The 18,826-nt window shown below is 38.3% G+C and overlaps 2 protein-coding genes across 6 annotated transcripts in view; one reads left to right on the top strand and one right to left on the bottom strand.

The window, feature by feature from the left end:
- Nucleotides 1-9,445: 9,445 nt before the first annotated feature.
- LOC108046011 (iron-sulfur protein NUBPL) lies at nucleotides 9,446-10,748 on the bottom strand. Of its 2 annotated transcripts, none has more exons than XM_017125560.2 (3): nucleotides 10,633-10,748; nucleotides 10,361-10,552; nucleotides 9,446-10,304 (listed from the first exon to the last, which is right to left on the bottom strand). In XM_017125560.2, the coding sequence occupies exons 2-3, from the start codon at nucleotides 10,530-10,532 to the stop codon at nucleotides 9,592-9,594; spliced, it is 885 nt and encodes a 294-aa protein (XP_016981049.2). In that variant the 5' UTR covers nucleotides 10,533-10,552; nucleotides 10,633-10,748; the 3' UTR covers nucleotides 9,446-9,591. The 2 variants fall into 2 exon arrangements, with proteins under 2 accessions (XP_016981049.2, XP_016981050.2); XM_017125561.2 differs by having other exon boundaries at nucleotides 10,614-10,637.
- Nucleotides 10,749-12,305: 1,557 nt separating this feature from the next.
- LOC108046012 (RNA polymerase I-specific transcription initiation factor RRN3) overlaps nucleotides 12,306-18,826 on the top strand; it is a 38,574-nt gene continuing 32,053 nt past the window's right edge. The window contains exons 1-5 of one of the 4 annotated variants that reach the window (XM_044459281.1): nucleotides 12,306-12,400; nucleotides 12,529-12,748; nucleotides 12,803-13,284; nucleotides 13,441-13,932; nucleotides 13,999-14,174. In XM_044459281.1, the coding sequence (XP_044315216.1) occupies nucleotides 12,533-12,748; nucleotides 12,803-13,284; nucleotides 13,441-13,932; nucleotides 13,999-14,174 (1,366 nt within the window). In that variant the 5' untranslated portion in view covers nucleotides 12,306-12,400; nucleotides 12,529-12,532. Of the gene's footprint in view, nucleotides 12,749-12,802; nucleotides 13,285-13,440; nucleotides 13,933-13,998; nucleotides 14,175-18,826 lie in introns of all 4 variants that reach the window. The other 3 variants (XM_044459280.1, XM_044459279.1, XM_044459282.1) reach the window with 3 other exon arrangements.

Raw genomic sequence — 18,826 nt, 5'->3', positions numbered from 1 at the left:
CACAGTCAAATAAAATCAATAAAATGGAAAAACTTAATGAACCGCGAAATAAATTTTAATTTGATACTAGATATTGACAAGCTCCACTAGTAAAATCAAAAACCACTAACCCGTTCAAAAAGACAGGAAAAATCACAAAATTAGATGATAATCATTAACAGAGAAAGAAAAATAATACATTATAAGTCTAAATATAAGAAAACAAAGAAAATTAACGAAAACAAATACCATAATGCCAGATGCACGCCAAATGAAAATCAAACCTAACTTGTTAATCAACACTATCAACAGTGATGAGCATCCGCCGATCAAATGATAGACTAGAAGCCGGCCAGATTCCGATTCAAGAAGTAGAATCAACTTGTTTTAAACCCCGAAGAGAGCGGACGTGCTTTGCGCGAGCTCCGGTAAAAGTTGAAGAAAGTGGATGTATTAAAGATGTGGATGTAATAAAAAAAACTAAATGGGTGTACTACAAAATAGGCGAAAACACGCTAAAACAAAATAAAAACAAAAAAATCAGTGATATGATTAAATCAAGTGCAAAATATTTTATAATAGTGCCACGCTAAAAGTTTAATGACCGACGAACCAAATAAGGAGCGCATAACCTCGGTGTGCCGAAGAGACGGGTACTTCTCGTATATCTCTACGCGCGATAGCGAAGTGCAAAAAACGTCTACAAAGACCTACCCGGCTCTACTGTCAGTCGATAGCCAAAGAGCACGTTCGTTCTCACTCCAACAGCGTGGAGTTCTCAATGTAAGAAAATGGTTTTTCTGCAAAGAACGTTAGTAACATCATTAACAGGAATAAAAAGCCGCAACCACTTTTCAAAGTAGAGCTGGAGCGAGACAGCAGTGTCTTGAAGAAAAATGAAGTGCACCCCATATATAACCTGCAATACCTATTGCACCGAAGAGTTAAGGTGGAAGAACCACATAAAAGGATCGGACCTGAACATACTGCACACTTTGATCAGTATGTGTAGTTTGTGGAGACTTTCACAATTCTGACAATTGCCCTGCCAACAAGGACTGTGTGGTCTACATGGAGTTGAAAGACCGCAAGCGACGAGTGACAACAACGCGCCACCAAAACACTCAAAACGTGTACACTTACTCAAAAACGACGATGGAATTTATGTCCTTCATGAAAACAACCATGCAAACACTGGTTCAAAACCAGCACATGGTGTCACAGTTGCTTGCAGCAAAGCAGTCCAAATAATTGATAGCAAATCTAAGAATAATCATGTGGAACGCCAATGGCGTTTCCCGGCACAAACACAAAATAACACAATTCCTGAATGAAAATCATATCGAAATTATGCTACTGATAGAGAGGCACCTCACAAAAAAATACAATTTCCAAATAAGAGGCTACACCTTCTACCGCACAGATGGTAGAGCCAACGGCGGAACCGGCATCCTAATCAGGGAACGCATCAAACACACTTTCACGACAGGTTTGTAACTAATTATTTGCAGGCCACTTCTATCAAAGTGCAGTCAGATAGCGGACCCCTTTCCATAGCCGCTGTCTACTGCCCGCCTCGCTTTACAATTACTGAAGGACAATTCATGTTAATTTGCTGTGACAAAAAACATTTCACGCAATATAATAAGAGCCAAAGCCCTTTCGGACCTTTGATCTGGCCACTCGCCAGTGCTAAACCTCTTCTTCAAAGCCCAGAAACTACAGATCACCCCCAGAGACCGACATCGCACAGAACAAACTGGTTAAAACTAAATATAAAATGTATGTAAGTTCTCACATCGAACTAACCCAGCAGCTCAACATCGAAGCGGACATCGAAAGATCCACTGATGCTCTTGAAGATGTACTCGTGGCAGCAGCCATTATTTCAACACCACAATCAAAGGACGAAATAAAGCATTTCAAAACTAATCTGCAATTGGAACAGCTTGTACTGGAAAAGAGGACTCTGCGAAGTGCTTGGCAAACCAATAGATCGCCAGTACAACCAGTACAAAACATCCTCTGTGGAGGGCTCACCCAAATCTGAGCTCTAAAATCGAAACAGTCACTCCAATAAGAAATCCATCAGGTAGCTGGGCCCGCAGCGAATAAGATAGAGCCGAAACTTTTGCTTCACATCTCCGAAGCGTTTTCCAGCCGAACCCTGCCACTGGTCGATTTCTCCTACCACAAATTCGGAAAAATCGGAAACTATATCCTTACCAACATTGCTTCAGCCAATAGAGATAGCGAAAAAGATCGGGGATCTGAAACAGAAAAAGGCTCCGGGCAGTGACCTAATAACACCAAAAATGATAATTTAACTTCCAAATTCTGCTATTGAGGCTATTTGCAAACTCTTTAATGAGATTATACGTCTCGGCTACTATCCGAGCAAATGGAAAAAAATCTACTATCATAATGATACCGAAGCCCGGAAAACACCACACAATTCCTTCATCCTCCAGACCAATAAGTTTACTATCGTGTCTGTCTAAATTGTTCGAAAAATGCCTTCTTACACGCATATTACCATATCTGGAAGCACACAGTGTTATCCCGGCACATCAATTTGGCTTCCGTCAAAGACACGGTACACTCGAACAAGTTAACAGAATAACATCAGAAATCCGCACTGCCTTTGAGAATCGGGAATATTGCAGCGCAATATTCCTCGATTTATCTCAAGCTTTCGATCGAGTCTGGCTCGATGGCCTCATGCATAAAATCAAAACCCACTTGCCTAAATACACTCATAAACTACTTGAGTCGTATCTGTACAACAGAGTCTTCGCAGTAAGGTGCAACACAACAACTTCTGACGACTACACTATCGAATCTGGAGTCCCGCAAGGAAGCGCACTTGGGCGTACTCTGTTCGTCCTATATACAGCGGATATTCCTACAAACGAGCAGCTAACAATATCTACGTTCGCTGACGACACTGCAATCCTAAGTCGTTCGAGGAGCCCAAGCCAAGCAACAACACAACTAGCCAATCAACTCATCGTAGTTGAGAGGTGGCTATCTGATTGGCGTATTAAAATAAATGAACAAAAATGTAAACACAAACCGTTTACTCTCAACAGGCATACATGCCCTCCACTATCAATGAATATTTATTTATTTATTTATTACATTAAAGTTAACAAATATCTGCCAACATAAACATGGTACCCGACTCACATCAAGTGGGAGAGGGCAAGGACAGGTGTGTTAGGATGTTTGTTACAGTTAAATTAACTGAGTATTCAGAATGTATCAAAAAATATAGTTCGTTATATTGCGAACATAAAACGCGAAATGGGTCATGTACTTCAAAATTCGTCTTACAAATATCAAGGGCAATAGGTCGAAAGTAACGAGTAGACCTTACAGGGACGGAGAACCGTATTTGACCCAGTAGGTAGCTGGAATTTACAAGACCAGTTATTAATTTATGAACGAACAGGACACCGTGACAGGTTCGACGATCCTTGAGGGAGGGCAGGTTCAGTAGACGCAGTCTATCGACGTAAGATGGTAGGTGACGATGTGCTTCCCAGTTTAAATAGTACTCCGATTCCCCAAGTCAACGAAGTCACGTGTCTCGGCGTCCACCTAGACAGACGATTAACCTGGAGAAGACACATCGAATGCAAGAAACTACATCTAAAACTAAAAGCCAGCAGCTTCCACTGGATATTAAACATTCGATCGCCCCTGCGTCTGGACTACAAGGTCCTGCGCTATAGCTCTACTTCAAGCCTATCTGGACATGTGGCTCCCAGCTATGGGGGAACGCGAGCAGCAGCAGCATTTATTATCATTGGGGCACTGTGGTATATTCGCAACCTGCAGAACCCGCCTTCAACGCAACGACCTTCCAACCCAGCAATAATTCTCAGGGCCGCATTAGTCAGTACCAGTCTGTACTCACTGTTAGCACTAACCATACAACATATAGACTGGTCATTTCATACAACGAAAATGGACACAAAAATTCGGTAGAGACAGGCCCCCGGGCTCTAAGCGGCAGGCCCCGGACACTTCGTGTGCGTTCGGGTTTTTGCGCTCTCATTCTTATTCTCATTTTGATGCTCGCGGTCGTTCAGTCACAGAGACGCGCATTTTGAAGAAGGTTGCGCCTGCGCTTGAGTTGGTCTTTATACAGGGGTGCATGTGTGCGTTTATTTCAATTCGATGCGGCAAAAATATTTTGTCTTTTGCTACTTTTCAGACTGGATACCCTAACAATACGGATGTATTTATTATTGGGATAATGATAAAAATAAGAATATATAAAATATATAATATTTCAGCAAAAATTTAATTTTGGTTTACAAATTCAAATCAGTGGTAGCAGAAAAATTTCTTGCATATATGAATGTATTCCAATTAATATAAATCAATCTACTGAGATAGGAACAGGGCATATCGCAGTCGGTAACTGCGCTTAGTGGTTGATAAAACTTCAAACCAAATAAGCTGTGGTTGTTGTTCTGGGAGCGGATGGTGCCTGCATACCCTACCGACGATTGAATTTTAGGGCGGACAAAAATGTATGAGAATGCATGAACACGCAATTCAAGCGCAGGCGCAACCTTCTTCAAAATGCGCGTATATGCGGCTGAACGACCGTGCAATGAGTTCGCGAGCATCAAAATGAAAATAAGAATGAGAGCGCAAAAATCCGAACGCAAACGAAGTGTCCGGGGCCTGCCGCTTAGAGCTCGGGGTCCTGCCGCTTAGAGCCCGGGGTCCTGCCGCTACAGAATTTTTGTGTCCATTTTCGTTGTATGAAATGACCAGTCTATATGTTGTATGGATAGTGCTGTTACTATAAGATTTGATACACTTATTGTTAGTATCTGAAAGGAGAATATTCAGTAAATAAAGAGCAAAGCAATTTAAAAAAAGATATTTTAATTGCTGCAATTATTAAGGCAAATCAATTATAAGAACAAATAGAAAATTTAGATGATGGCGATGAGTTCGGAGAAGAGTTGGAAAAGCTTTTAATAATAACCAAGGCAAAAATAATGTCGCTTATCTCAGCCTTGAAGACCGCAAGCGAAACCAAAATATTAGGATCAGCTTTGTAGCCCCAACTCGAGCTCGACTTCCGAATTTGGCATTGCCGAAATTCAGCGGCCAATATTGGGAAATTAAGAATTTCATTACCCTTTTCGAAACACTCGTTCATCAAGACGGCAGCATTCCCGTTATTAAACAATTTAATCACTTAATTTCCTGCATTTCTGGTGAAGCTTTGGGAACTATTAAGGCCTACCAATTCACCGAGAGCAATTATGAAAAGGCTTTGGCCAGCCTGAAAAAAGTGTATAATAACGAATGTTTAATTTTTATGAATAATAGTTCAACATTGTTTAGTCTTCCGAGAATAACGCAATCGTCAGCGTCGTCTTAAGAAATATTATCGACACCGTATCATCTATATACGGTTCTTTGTTATCGATAGGAGACGACACCAAGATTTCGAATGCAATGTTGATCTATCTTGTTTAAAACAGAGTGACCAAACAAAACTGGGAAGAACAGTTAGCATTTGATTTTTTTCTAAGTGAATAATAATTAATTTGTTCAAACTTGGAGGGTAATTTATTTCTATTTTGAACTACACTTTCAAATTTTGGTAAGTCATTTGCGCCGGAATTGGGGGAGTTAGAGGCTGATGATCATTGACGATCGCGAGCAGAGTTGACCCCTTGTGGGCAACCTGGAGGTCGCAGTTTTGATCTGAAATCATTAATTTTTTATTCTTTGATACTAACATATTTTTTAAGAATATGAACCAAACTCTGACCGAAATATTTGAAAATTTAGTGTTTTGGAGGTGTTTGAACAAAATGTCATGTTTTTATATCATTTTTTCACCTTTCTTACATAAAAAAATATATTTTACTTAATAATATCATTCCAAAGTTTGGTTCATATTTTTCGGACTTGAATAAGGAATATTCACATCAATTTTCAGTTTGATTTGTCAATAAGATTCCGAGCTAGTTGAAAAAAAGTTGTATCGAGAAAAACGCATTTTAAAAATCCATGCGCTTGGGTCTAACGACCGCGCCCCTCGGCCTGAGTGCTCATATTATCGGAACTAATTGGAATTCCGTTTTGAAACTTGAGCAACATATTCTTGAATAGTTGTTCTAACAATTTATGCAATAAAAAAAATCGATTTTTGGAACCATCTAAACTGGTTTTCCCCCTTAAAGCATTATACGAAGTATTGTAGCCATACATTCCAATCTGTTTTATCAACTGAGATGTATGATCGGATGAACTCATTAAGTGTTCTGTGGCTTCGCTCCACGGTACCTACAGTCTGGTGATGATGTGCGGTAGAAGTTATGTTTTTCATATTCAAAATTCAATCACTTAATTTCTTGTCTTTCTGGTGAAGCTTTGGGAACTATTAAGGCCTACCAAGTCACCGAGAGAAATTATGAAAAGGCTATGATCAGACTGAAAAAAGGGTATGATATCGAATGTTTAATTTTTATGAATAATATTTCAACATTGTTTAGTCTTCCGAAAATAACGCAACAGTCAGCGTCGTCTTTAAGAAATGTTATCGACACCGTATCATCTATATACGGTTTTTGTTATTAATAGGAGCATAGTAGACCCAGTGACCAAACAAAAATGGGAAGAACAATTAGATTATGAAAGGTTACCGCTTTGGTCCGATTTTGAAAAAATGTTAAACCGCCGATACCAGCATTTATCCGCTGAAGAATCGACGAAACCAAAGCAAGATAAAGTTATGTCTAGCAAGCCACATAATCGTAGCTCATTTTCTTGTTCTTCGTCCAACAGTAAATCCCAGCAAAGTTGTAGCTATTGCAATGCAGGAGACCATATCCTAGCGAACTGTGGTCCGTTTGGTCGGCTTTCGGTAATTCAAAGGTTCGACTTTGTAAAATCTGCTTCCTTATGCATCAATTGTATGCGAAAGGGTCACACTGTTTCGAAATGCAAATTTAATAAATGTCGAGTTTGTGGCCGGTCGCATCACGTTTTACTGTATAGATATAAAGTGTCCGAAAATAGTTTAGCGTTGCCACCACCCCAAGAAATTCTTTCTCCATCTTTAAATCAAGATCAGCCTTCCACGTCACATGATATGCATGCGACATCATTGGACAGAGTGATTTTAGCCACGTCGTAAGGGTAAGAACTAAAAACGGTGAATATATTTGGGCTCGAGCACTACTTGACTCTGGGTCCCAAACTAATTTTATAACAGAGGACCTTGCTCACCGCTTACAGATCCGTAAAGAGGAGTGGTGTATCAATTTACTTGGTATTGGCGAGTCCAATTCTCAAGTTAAGAAAAAGGTACACACAGTGGTGAAGTCGCATATAAATGGTAGTGAGTTTTCTTTCGATTTTTGGATTATAAAATCAATATCAGGATACCATCCTGACTAGTCAGTCAATATCAGTGACTGGAAAATTCCAAAGAACCTACCACTAGCAGACCCCTATTTCTACAAGCCACAAAGAATAGATATGTTAATAGGAGCAGAATCATTTTTCGAACTTTTAGCTGTTGGACAAATTAGACAAGGTCCTGACTTTCCAACTCTGCAGATCGGTTGTGTTGTATCGGGTAGAAATAAGGCATCTTCCCCTGTGAAAAGTTTCAGTTGTAGTGAAGAGGTTTTAGTATCAGTTGACAGCACTCTACAGAAGTTTTGATCACTGGAAGAAATGCCATCTCTAAAGAAAATTCTATCACCTTAGCAAAAGTTATGTGAAGAACACTACCGGAAGACTACTCAGGTTGTGCCATCAGGTCGGTTTGAAGTAAGACTGCCGTTTAAATCTGATCCAAATGAGTTAGGCAACTCTTTTGAAGTTGCAAAACGGCGGTTTTTGTCGCTTGAAAGAAGGCTGTCTCGAGACCCTGAGATGAAGAAAATATACTTAGAATTTATGGAGGAGTACCTTTCCTTAGGTCATATGTCTCCTACAGATACTCTTTCTTCTGCTCCACATTATGTTATCCCACATCAATGTGTTCTGAGACCCCAAAGTACGTCAACCAAGTTACGTGTCGTTTTTGATGCTTCTTGTAAATCGTCAATTTAGAAGTCTCTAAATGATATTTTGATGGCTGGGAGGACAATCCAAGATCTCTTTTACTCAACGTTACTGCGCTTTCGGCTGCATACGTTCGCCCTGACCGCCGATGTAAAGAAAATGTATCGCCAAGTGATGGTGAATGAAGCAGATAGGCAGTTTCAACTTATAGTGCGGAGAAGAGACCCCTCTGAGTCCTTGAGATTATACAAGCTCAACACCGTAACATATGGTACAGGACCAGCCGCTAAAGTGATTGGATCCGACTTTTATGTCGATGATATGTTGACTGGTGCTGCATGCGTAGAGGAGTTAAAGACTATTAAGTCTGAAGTATCTCAGGTTCTTCAAACTGCAGGTTTTGAATTGACAAAGTGGCTTTCAAACTCACCAAATCCATACCCATCTCGGACTCAGAGTCAACTAAGGCGTTAGGAATATCGTGGTTGCCTAACGAAGATGCCTTCAAGTTCCAAATTGACACTGCTGTCATGGGTCTCCGAGCGACAAAACGGAAACATCATGGAATATGACAAAAATGACACTGTCCAAATTAGGAGAAATATCTATTCTATGGTTTGTGCATACCGATCCAATATCACCGGTCCAATTACATGTCTTTGCCGACGCATCTTTAAGAGCTTATGGAGCTTATGTGCCGCTCACCTTCTCTCAGATCTCTGCCACACAATCAAGCCCCTATTAAGGTACCTATCGAAAGAATTGTTTATTGGTCGGATTCTGAAGTTACGCTTCATTGAATCCGGTCTCATCCATCTTCATTGTCCACATTCATATCGAATAGAGATGAGTCAGGTGAAGCTCGATGGCGGCATGTTCCAACGAAAGAGAACTCAGCAGATATTGTATCAAGAGGTTGTGACGTCGAAGAAATCAGAGAGTCGATTTGGTTTACTGGACCATCGTATTTGAAAGAGGAAGATGAAAACTAGCCCAAAATAAACTCTTAATATTTTCATCACACCTTAAACTGCTCCGGGTATTCGTTTATATGCTCCGCTTCATAAGAAAATGAAAAGACAAAAGTATAGTATTTGAAAAACTGAAAGCTTTTCTAAAAATTGTCGAGATATTACAGAAGCACGACTATAATGAAGAAAGGAAAAAAATTCGTAAAGGCTCCAGAGTTGGCCCAAGTCTTCAGCGATTGAATACATTCATCCAAGAAGCCAAAGGGACTTGGTGTGAATTTTCGTTGTTGCGAGTTGGGGGCACCTAGCTAATGCTCCTATATCATATGATGCCAGGAGGTCTGCAGTCATATCGAACTATCATCATGCATACGCTGCTTTAAGTGCAAGCCTCGACTATTGACATAAATTTCGTGCAATAGAAAGACAACTTATGGTAAAGTTTAAAGCAGATAGCTTTTATTAGATATATATTTCAAAATACATTTCAAAGGGCATTTGTGGCTGTGTACCTTATTTTTTGCTGCGTGTGTAATTAAAAAAAAAACAAATAATTTCCAATACACAACTTGGGGAGTTGTAATTAAAAGGTGCCACGATGAAAATCTGGCTTGCCAAACTTGTTTTTATCAAGAATTTCAGAAATCTCTTTCGCCAATTGAGTAAAAAGATTTGAGTATTCGCTGTCAGGATACTTTATCACAATTGGAACACCACTCTCGCTGCACTCAGCTATATGTGAGTGCAACGGTAGGGAAATAAGCGTACGAGGTAACAAGTTCATTGAGATGTCTTTAAAAAACTCTAGTCTTTGATTACAGTTTTCACAAATGGAGTACTTCATGTTTTCCACTACACCAAAGATGGGGACATTTAATTTTTCGTACATCTTTGCACCTCTCACGGTTACCTGAACGGCAGCAGTATGAGGAGTGGTTACCAGGATAACACCCGTGATGGGTGCGTGCTGGGATAGCGAAAGATGCACATCCCCAGTTCCCGGTGGAGTATCTATGACCAAGATATCTAACGGTCCCCATTCCGCACCCTTTAAAAGCCGTTGTACAGCTGACATGACGAGAGGACCGCGCCAGATCATTGAGTCTTTCGGAGTAGTGAGCATACCCATGGACAAGCATTTAACATTGTAATTTTGCGGCGGAATCAGTAGATTCCGATCGTTTACATCCGGTTCACTATGGACATTCAATAGAAGGGGTACAGTCGGCCCAAATATATCCCCGTCCAGCAATCCAACTCGTTTCCCCAGTCTGGCCATGCTGCATGCAAAATTTGCTGTGAGGAAAGAACTAGCATCACCACTTCTCAGAATGACTTTCCGTTTAGCCCACCTGCAATGGTGCTTTTGCCAACTCCCCCCTTCCCAGAAGCGACGACTATAATGTCCTGCACTCCTTTAATCGGTTCCTTTTTAGGCAATCCACGGGCAATCAAAGACGTCTGGCGCTCACTCAATTTGGTAACGTAAGAGCGCCGGACGATGGTGATCAATGGGCGTAGCATGGTTATATGATTAGATTAATCTGAAATAAAATAAATGTCTTGCAGTAGCAAGTGTGGCCTTTAAAGCGACCCTGTTCTTACTTTCTACATATGTACTTACGACAACTTAATCCCGCTTATACCGAATTCTCACAGAGGACTATCAAGCCAATGGTGTCATTTACGCTTTTTTCCCGTCAGATTATTTTTATTTTAAAGCCAAGTACTTAGATTGACAAACGAGTTAGCTAGCGTGAAAACATTAATCTTTCCAGTGTGCCCAAAATTTCGAGAGTTCATCAGAATTAAACGTAAAACGGTCGTACTGTCAATCAGCTGGCTTTGTTGACAAGCAGTTAAAATTCAAATATCGTATTTGCGGGAAAGAGCCTTCAAAAGATATTATCAACTACCTTGGCAAGACAAGTCTGCCGCTGTACAAAGAAATACAAAAACAATACAATTTATATTTAACAATTGTTTTTTTTTTAATTAACTGATAATTATTTGCTAATTTAAAGTTCTTAGCTGCACTTTTATTGTGTTTTTTCGTACATTTTTAACCTAAGAAACATTTTGCTCTGACAACAGGCACCCCAGATAGTACTAGTGTTATTTTGTCCGCATATGTAATCTCCTGCAATCGACTTTTGCGTGTTTTTTGATTTTTTTCCCTTCACTTCTTCAAATGTTCAGTGAGAAGCGCACGCCAAAAGATTCCATTTTTTAATCTATTAGCCTAGTACTCAGATCGACAAACGAGTACGCTAGCGTAAAAACTTGAATCTTTACAGTGTACCCAAAATTTCGAGAGTTCATCGGAATTAAGCGTGCTACGGTCGTACTGTCAGTCAGCTGGATTTGTTGACAAACAGTTAAAATTCAAATATCGTATTTTCGGGAGAGAGCCTTTAAACGATATTATCAACTACCTTGGCAAGACAAAACTGGCGCTGTACAAAGAATTTAAAAAACAATAAAATTTAAATTCAACAGTGTTTTTTTTTTAAATTTACTGATAATTATTTGCTAATTTAAAGTTCATAGCTGCACTTTTATTGTGTTTTTTCGTAAATTTTTGATCTAAGAAACATTTTTCTGTGACAAGAGGCACCCCAGATGGTATTATTGTTATTTTGTCCTCACATGTAAACTCCTGCAATCGACTTTTGCTAGTTTTTTATTTTTTCCCTCCATTTATTAAAATGTTCAGTGAGAAGCGCATGCCAAAAGATTAAATTTTTTATTCTTTCCGCTAGCGTTCACCCAAAGTTAATTTCCGCAGACTGGCAATTTCTGGAATTTTGTTCGTCGATCTGAGGACCGAGGTGAAAAAATGGCCCGACGAAAAGTGACTGGCGTACGGTTTTCGTCGATCTGAGTACTAGGCTATAGTATAAAGTATGTTCTTACATTATGCCTTTGATGATCTACCACTTCCTGATCCATGCTGAATTTTTTTGCCCTACACTTGGTATTGGTGTTTTATTCAAATTCAATAGGTGTGAACCTAGGCAATTACATCTGGTTCTTTAAAAACACAAATTAAATACCAACAGAATTTCAAACTATTTACAGCATACTAATCGCAACAGCAATTTGTAGCGAACTTTGGCTTATCTCTTCCAAGCAAAAATATATTTAAGTAAGAAATGGGAGAAGTCAAGGAATTTGGTCTCCGTTGCAGTAACTCCGCCTGTGTGAATAAGATTTTTCATCATGTACTCATTGGGATTAGGGTATTAGGCAGTGAAAAGAAATTCCTTGAAACTAATATTTGGTATTATGGTATTTACTTTTGGTACGGAAGATATATTTTCGAAAAAGGGACGGTAACTCTGCCCTCGACAACGTGTCTCATAATTGCATTCTATTGCTATTAAGTTTTTGTAATGAGATAAAAAACTATTATGAGCCTTTTAATTAACAGGACATAGCTTATATAAGGTTTTTTTTCGACTTGTCTAAATTCGTTTTGTTTTGAAATATATTTTACTGGCTCTCTGTTTACTCTTAGCAAAATGTCCGTATTGACAAGCACAACAGGTGTAACATCCATTTTAAAGACGTTTTCTGGTGAAGAACGCCATCGAGCCAAAACAGTGGCTGCTAACAAAGTTAGATTTTCCACTCCTAAAGAGAAAGGCCTCGCAGAATCCGTGCGCGTGGCTGTAGAGGAAGGAAATTTTTATTTGGTGAAGGAGTTCACCTTTTTTCTGTGGGAAGCAGAACTTGACGTATGTTTGTCAAGCATGCTCTTTTTTTGTAATTAATTAATACTTTTTTTTAAGGATGACGAAGTAGTGTTAATATTAAAAGATGCTAAAAGAATTGTTCACAATTTGACATTAGATTTTGTTAACGTTGTCGAGGCTTTGCTGTCTCTCAACTGGAAGACCCGCACTCCCGAGATAATCGAAGCTTATACTGAGTTTTGGATTGACATAATGGTGGCTCACAATAGATATTTACCCATAGGAGTATCTAAATTAATTAACCACTGGATTCCGGGTGACTTGGACGCATCAGACTGGGTCAATGGATGCCCTTTGGAATGTACTCGCTGTCAATTAAAACCCACTCATGATGTACTTAATCGTATTTTAACTGCTGTGCCTATGGCTTTTGATGTAGTCATGGATGTCATTTCCACTAAATTTCCATATTTTAAAAAGCCAGCTCATGTTACCGCGGGATATCTTTTTAATGTGCTCTGGCTTATCGAGTACAAGCCCATATTTGAGGAACTGATCTTGCAGTTGGTTTTGCAAAAGTAAGTATTCAATAAATGTTTTGTTGTCGTATGATCTTCGGCATGGATATCGAAAAATTTGTTAATTCAAACTATTTTAAAGAAAGTTACCGCTAATGAGTGGTGTATTGATGTATTTTGTATTTCTAATTCATCCGAAATCTTTATGCTCTTCAGACTTTTAGTATTAGACGTTAACGCCCCACGAGATCAAATCGACGTGGAAACAGATGATGCAGATGACAAATTGGAAGCTGATAGAATGTTTCAAATCGACGATGTATCGGGGGACAATTTAATTAATGCCGGACAGACGGTGAAACATCCAGTCGGCCAAACCTTAGATATATGTCTCCTCATGCTTTATAAGTTCATTGATAGCAAATGTCGCATTAATCAAAACAGCAGCGATCAACATCGCTGGACTGCTAATCGCTTATTTAAGATGCTACTGTATATATTCGACGAGGTTCTGTTACCCAGCCATAATACCCATCATGTGCAATTTGTCTTATTTCATGTGACTAGTATACGGTCGGCATATTCTGAGGCTTTTCTTAATTTACTTTGGAAAAAAGCTCAAAATCCAAATGTGGCTGCAATTATTCGCCATGCTGCGGTGGGGTATATGGCAAGCTTTTTAGCCCGCGGAAAGTTTTTGCCACTTAGGTAAGAAAATGTAAGACCAAATCAAAATAAAAATTATGCACTAAAATATGCATTCCTTTTTTATAGCACTGTAGTGTTCTACTTAAAACAGTTTAGCAAGTGGATTCATACCTACATAGACGAATCGGATGAAAATAACCAGACTTGCTCATTGAAGGCCAATTTGGTCTTCTACTCTGTTTGTCAAGCAGTGTTCTATTTAATTGCTTTTCGTGCAACAGATTTGACTGCCAGTTCAAAAGGTATGTTTAAAAATATTTTTTATTCTTAAACAACATTTTTTTATTTTGTTAATGCTAACCAAAACATTGATGGTCACCGCATCATTTAGTTTAAAACCGGTACATAGGCTTCCCAATTTATTTTTATAAAAAACAAGAAAGGAAGCAAACTGCGGAAAGCTGAAGTTTATATACCCTCTCAGTTATAAAAAAACGACTACATTTTGATTTCTATGCCTATATTACTAAAAGCAATTAAGCTATGTCGATTTTGCGGTTCATTTTGCCACCGTTTCTTTTGAAAAAACTAAACACGTAATTCTGATATAGTAAATATTTACTATTTATTTTAATAAATGAAAAAAACAGCAAAATAAAATTTCTTTCGTTTTTATTTTTTTTAATTATTTGATTTCCCCATGGTAGCTACAGTGGTGCTCAAAGACTTAAGCCACTGCCACTACCATAAATTGTTTTCTTAATAACTTTTTTGAACTTATTTATTTCGGCCTGAAATTTTTACATTTTGCAACACTGTTATTTAAGTAGCTGATCACAGTAAAAAATGACAAGTAGGAATTCGGGGGTTCCCAAAAAATCAAATTGCATTAGTTAAAGGACAAGATTCCTCAGGTAACGCTGTCAAGCTTTTTTTCTCTCGATTTTTTTTTTAAAGTTAAAAACCCCGATTTTCGCCCAAAACTTCAAGATATTTGTTATAAAAATAATATAATATAATAATATATAAATTTTCAAAAAAAAGAACTCGACAGCGTTACCTGAGGAATTTAGTAGAGAAATACTGTGCAAAATCTCAAAACGATCCGTCCGATAGATTTTGCAGGATCGTGTACACCGACTTTGAAATGGCCAATTTTCAGGAGAGCGTTTTAAAGTTTTGGACACCCAAAAATTGAATATAAAACGCGCTTACTTACCTACGTTAAACTGCCCATAAGTTCGGAAGTTTAACTCGGATCGATCTAAAATTTTAATTTTTTTAAATTTTAATTTAATTCTTGAGATGTTGTGCATTCAGAAAATAAACAAGAGAGAACGCTATAGTCGGGTGCCCCGACTATCAGATACCCGTTACTCTGGTAAAGGGAGTGCGAGGGATATGGAGATAGAAACTTTGATCACGCATAACTTTTTAACGAATGGTCCGATTTGAAAAATTTCTTCTACATTTCGATAGGTATTGATAAACACAATAAAACTGCATTTTTACTTTTCCGAAATATTTAAATTTTTATAATCGCATATAAGCGATTGTGGGCGTTAAAGGGGGCGTGGCACCATTTTGAAACAAACTTGCGCTGCGTAGGAACTTCTAAAATCTACATGCAAAATACCAATCTTCTAACTTTTATAGTTTCCGAGATCTCAGCGTTCATACGGACAGACAGACAGACAGACAGACGGACAGACAGACGGACAGACGGAGAGACGGACAGACGGACATGGCTAGATCGACTCGGCTAGTGATCCTGAACAAGAATATATATACTTTATAGGGTCGGAAACGCTTCCTTCTAGCTGTTACATACTTTTGCACGAATACAATATACCCTTTTACTCTACGAGTAACGGGTATAAAAATAAAAATAAAAATACAAAAAAAATTTTTAATACTATACCCACATTGAGCTAAAATCGTCAAACTTGTGTTTTTAAAGGAAAGTTGTGCTAGCTATTTTCTAAACTAAAATATTGAATACTAAATACGTTTCCCAAAACAATTTGACCGCTATGGCTAAAAATAAAAATACAAATCCGGCCGAAAGAAAGCTAATATGGGAATATTACGAAAAAAACACAAGTATTCTACAAATTTTTAAGACGGATTGCCAAAATCAGTAAAGCCAAATGGTGGCAGATTATGGCCTGTATGTGTCAGACCATAAAAAGACATCTTAATGAATTCGTGCTCTCTTTATTCGATTTAATTCGTGATCTCGAGCTCTTACTTTTTTCGTGTTTTGTCCCCTTGTGGTTTTTGGATTTGATCCCAGTGCCAAATTTACTTTGAGGTATTTTTCATATTCTTATTTTTTTTATTTGCTTTAATTAAAGAAAAATTGTACTCTTGCGTCTTCAACTAAAGATCCTTTTACTTTTTGCTGGCTCTGCGATTCGATGATGCACGTTAAATGTGCAGGATTTACTGGCATAGTCAAAGATTTCATTGATCTTAATTCTGGTCTCATGTGGTCATGTGGGTCCTGCAAGGAAATGGTAGTTGAGATGAGCGGCTTTATGAAGCAGACTCCAGACAGAATATTGAATATCTCAGGAGCTTTTAAACAACTCAATGAGGGGTTCAACTCCGTCTGTGCCCAGTTTAATAATAAAAAATTATTAACCGAGTCGCCTAAACGTAAAAAAGCCAGTTTAACACCCGTTAATATGATTGTGGAATCCACCCCAAATCCGAACTTGGTAGCAGCAGTTTCTGTTGACATAGGGGTAAATAAACCAACTGTGCCTATGGATACAGCTAGTTCGGGTGGAGTCCCTGTTTCCAGAAGAAAATCTACAGTACTGGCTAAGTCAAAAATTTCCATCCGAGGATATTGCAGTTGAACAATTTCGATTTTCATACGCTCGTAGGATATCGTCTTTTAAAATATTTGCTCCGCCTGATGTGTTTAATGTGTTACTTTCTAATTAAAGAATTTCTTCCAAATAAACCGAGAACAATAACAGGCCTTCCACTGTGCCAAAAAACTAAAAAGTTTATTCTTGGCGTATCAATATGTTAGCGGACTAAATAAGAAGCTACACAAGCTTTATGCTGATTCCTCTGCATTCACCGAAGATATTTGGGCTTTTACGGAAACTTGGCTAAAACCAGAGATATCTGACTCCGAAGTTCTGTCAAATAACTTTAATACTTATAGGACCGATCGCCCCTCACATAGGGGGGGGCGGTGTACTGATTGCCGTTACCTCTAGCCTAACATCCGAAAGAATTCTCACTCATATCCCTAACGAAATTGAATATCTAAGTTGGAAAGTTTCCTTGCAATCTTTATCTATTTTTGTTACATGTTCTTATATTCCACCTGGCTCTGATCTAGTAATTTATGAGCACCATCTGTCGGCAATAAAATCCGTACTATCCCTTCTTTCTAACAGAGACCTTTTGATTATTTTGGGTGACTTTAATCTACCTGGTATTTCTTGGTCTCCTCCCACTGACTCACTTGTCGCTATACCTTTATCCGCCCATGATTTTGTAGATGGCCTTTTAGAATTATCGTTACAGCAAGTAAGCTTTATACGAAGTTCTTTAAATAGACAATTAGATCTTGTGTTTGTTTCAGACCCGTCCGAGGTTACGGTATGTAGAATTGACGCTCTTGTTGTACCTGAAGACCGATATCATCCAACAATGGAATTGACAATTTGCCTCCCCTGCTCTGATACCCTCTCTCCTTTAGTGCCCCCAACTAAAATGAGATGTTTTCGTAAATGTGACTATAATAAACTTAACGATATGATTTCTCATTATAATTGGACAGACTTGTACAATTGTACAGACATTGAAAGTGCCACTGAACTATTCTATAAAGCGTTAAATACTTTTTTTAATGAATGCGTTCCTGATAGGTTTCCTTTAAACCTAAACAGGCCTCCTTGGTTTACCAATGCGCTTCAAAGACTTAAAAACCTTAAATCAAATACTTATAAAAAGTATAAAAAATCGAGTAAGCCATCAGATTTTTCGAAATATGTAGTGGCTCGATCGGATTTTAATGTTCTCAACAGTCATTGCTATTCTATGTATCTAAATCGATGTAAATTTGAATTTTTTAAATGATCCGAAACAGTTTTTCAACTTTGTTAATGCCAAGCGTAAGTCATCGGCATTGCCTTCATCGGTACGTCTAAACTCAACGAAGGCATCGACGGATTCTGACATTGCTGATTTTTCCAAACCACTTATAGTTCGACAGCTTGGTCAAATTCTAACTACCCTAATCCCATAAATAGGGCAAATTGTATTTTTACCCCTTTAATTACTGAAAACTCTCTCTAAATAGATTTAGAAACAACAACGTCGACTTATTCTCCCGGTCCAGATGGACTTCCTGGATGTGCGGTCATGTTTTGTGCGTCAACCATTTGTAAACCGATTCTTAAACATTTTAATTTGTCTATTTCATCATCAGTTTTTCCTACTATCTGGAAGGACTCTTTTATTATTCCACTTCATAAAAAGGGTGCGAAGGCTGATGCCAAGAATTATAGAGGTATTTCCAAATTGTCGGCAATTCCTAAAGCATTTGAACGTATTATCACTTCTCATTTGCAAAATTTATGTTCCTCGCTTATATCACCACGTCAGCATGGTTTTGTTAAGCGAAGATCGACCACCACCAACCTTCTTGAATTGTCATCTATTGTAATAAATGGATTTTAGAAAAAATGCAGACTGACGTTATATATACAGATTTTAGTAAGGCCTTTGACTCCGTCAACCACTCTCTTCTTTTATTCAAATTAGATCTGCTTGGGTTTCCTGGTAATCTATTAACTTGGATTTCAAGTTTCTTGAATGGTAGGACTCAGAGGGTTATATTTAAGAATTCTATTTCAAAATTGATCTACGTGACATCTGGAGTCCCTCAGGGAAGTAGTCTGGGCCCTTTGCTGTTTACTTTGTT

This window comes from Drosophila rhopaloa, unplaced genomic scaffold (assembly GCF_018152115.1).
Source record: "Drosophila rhopaloa isolate 14029-0021.01 unplaced genomic scaffold, ASM1815211v1 contig_19, whole genome shotgun sequence".
NCBI classification, from domain to species: domain Eukaryota; kingdom Metazoa; phylum Arthropoda; class Insecta; order Diptera; family Drosophilidae; genus Drosophila; species Drosophila rhopaloa.
The sequence above is the reverse complement of the archived record's forward strand: the minus strand, read 5'-3'. Positions and strand labels throughout refer to the sequence as shown.

Bases quoted from the DNA above. Each gene is read 5' to 3' on its own strand.
- LOC108046011 (XM_017125560.2), bottom strand. From the start codon at position 10,532: ATGCTACGCCCATTGATCACCATCGTCCGGCGCTCTTACGTTACCAAA. The intron at 10,305-10,360 runs GTGGGCTAAACG...CTTTCCTCACAG, and splicing joins TGGCAAAAGCACCATTGCAG to CAAATTTTGCATGCAGCATG.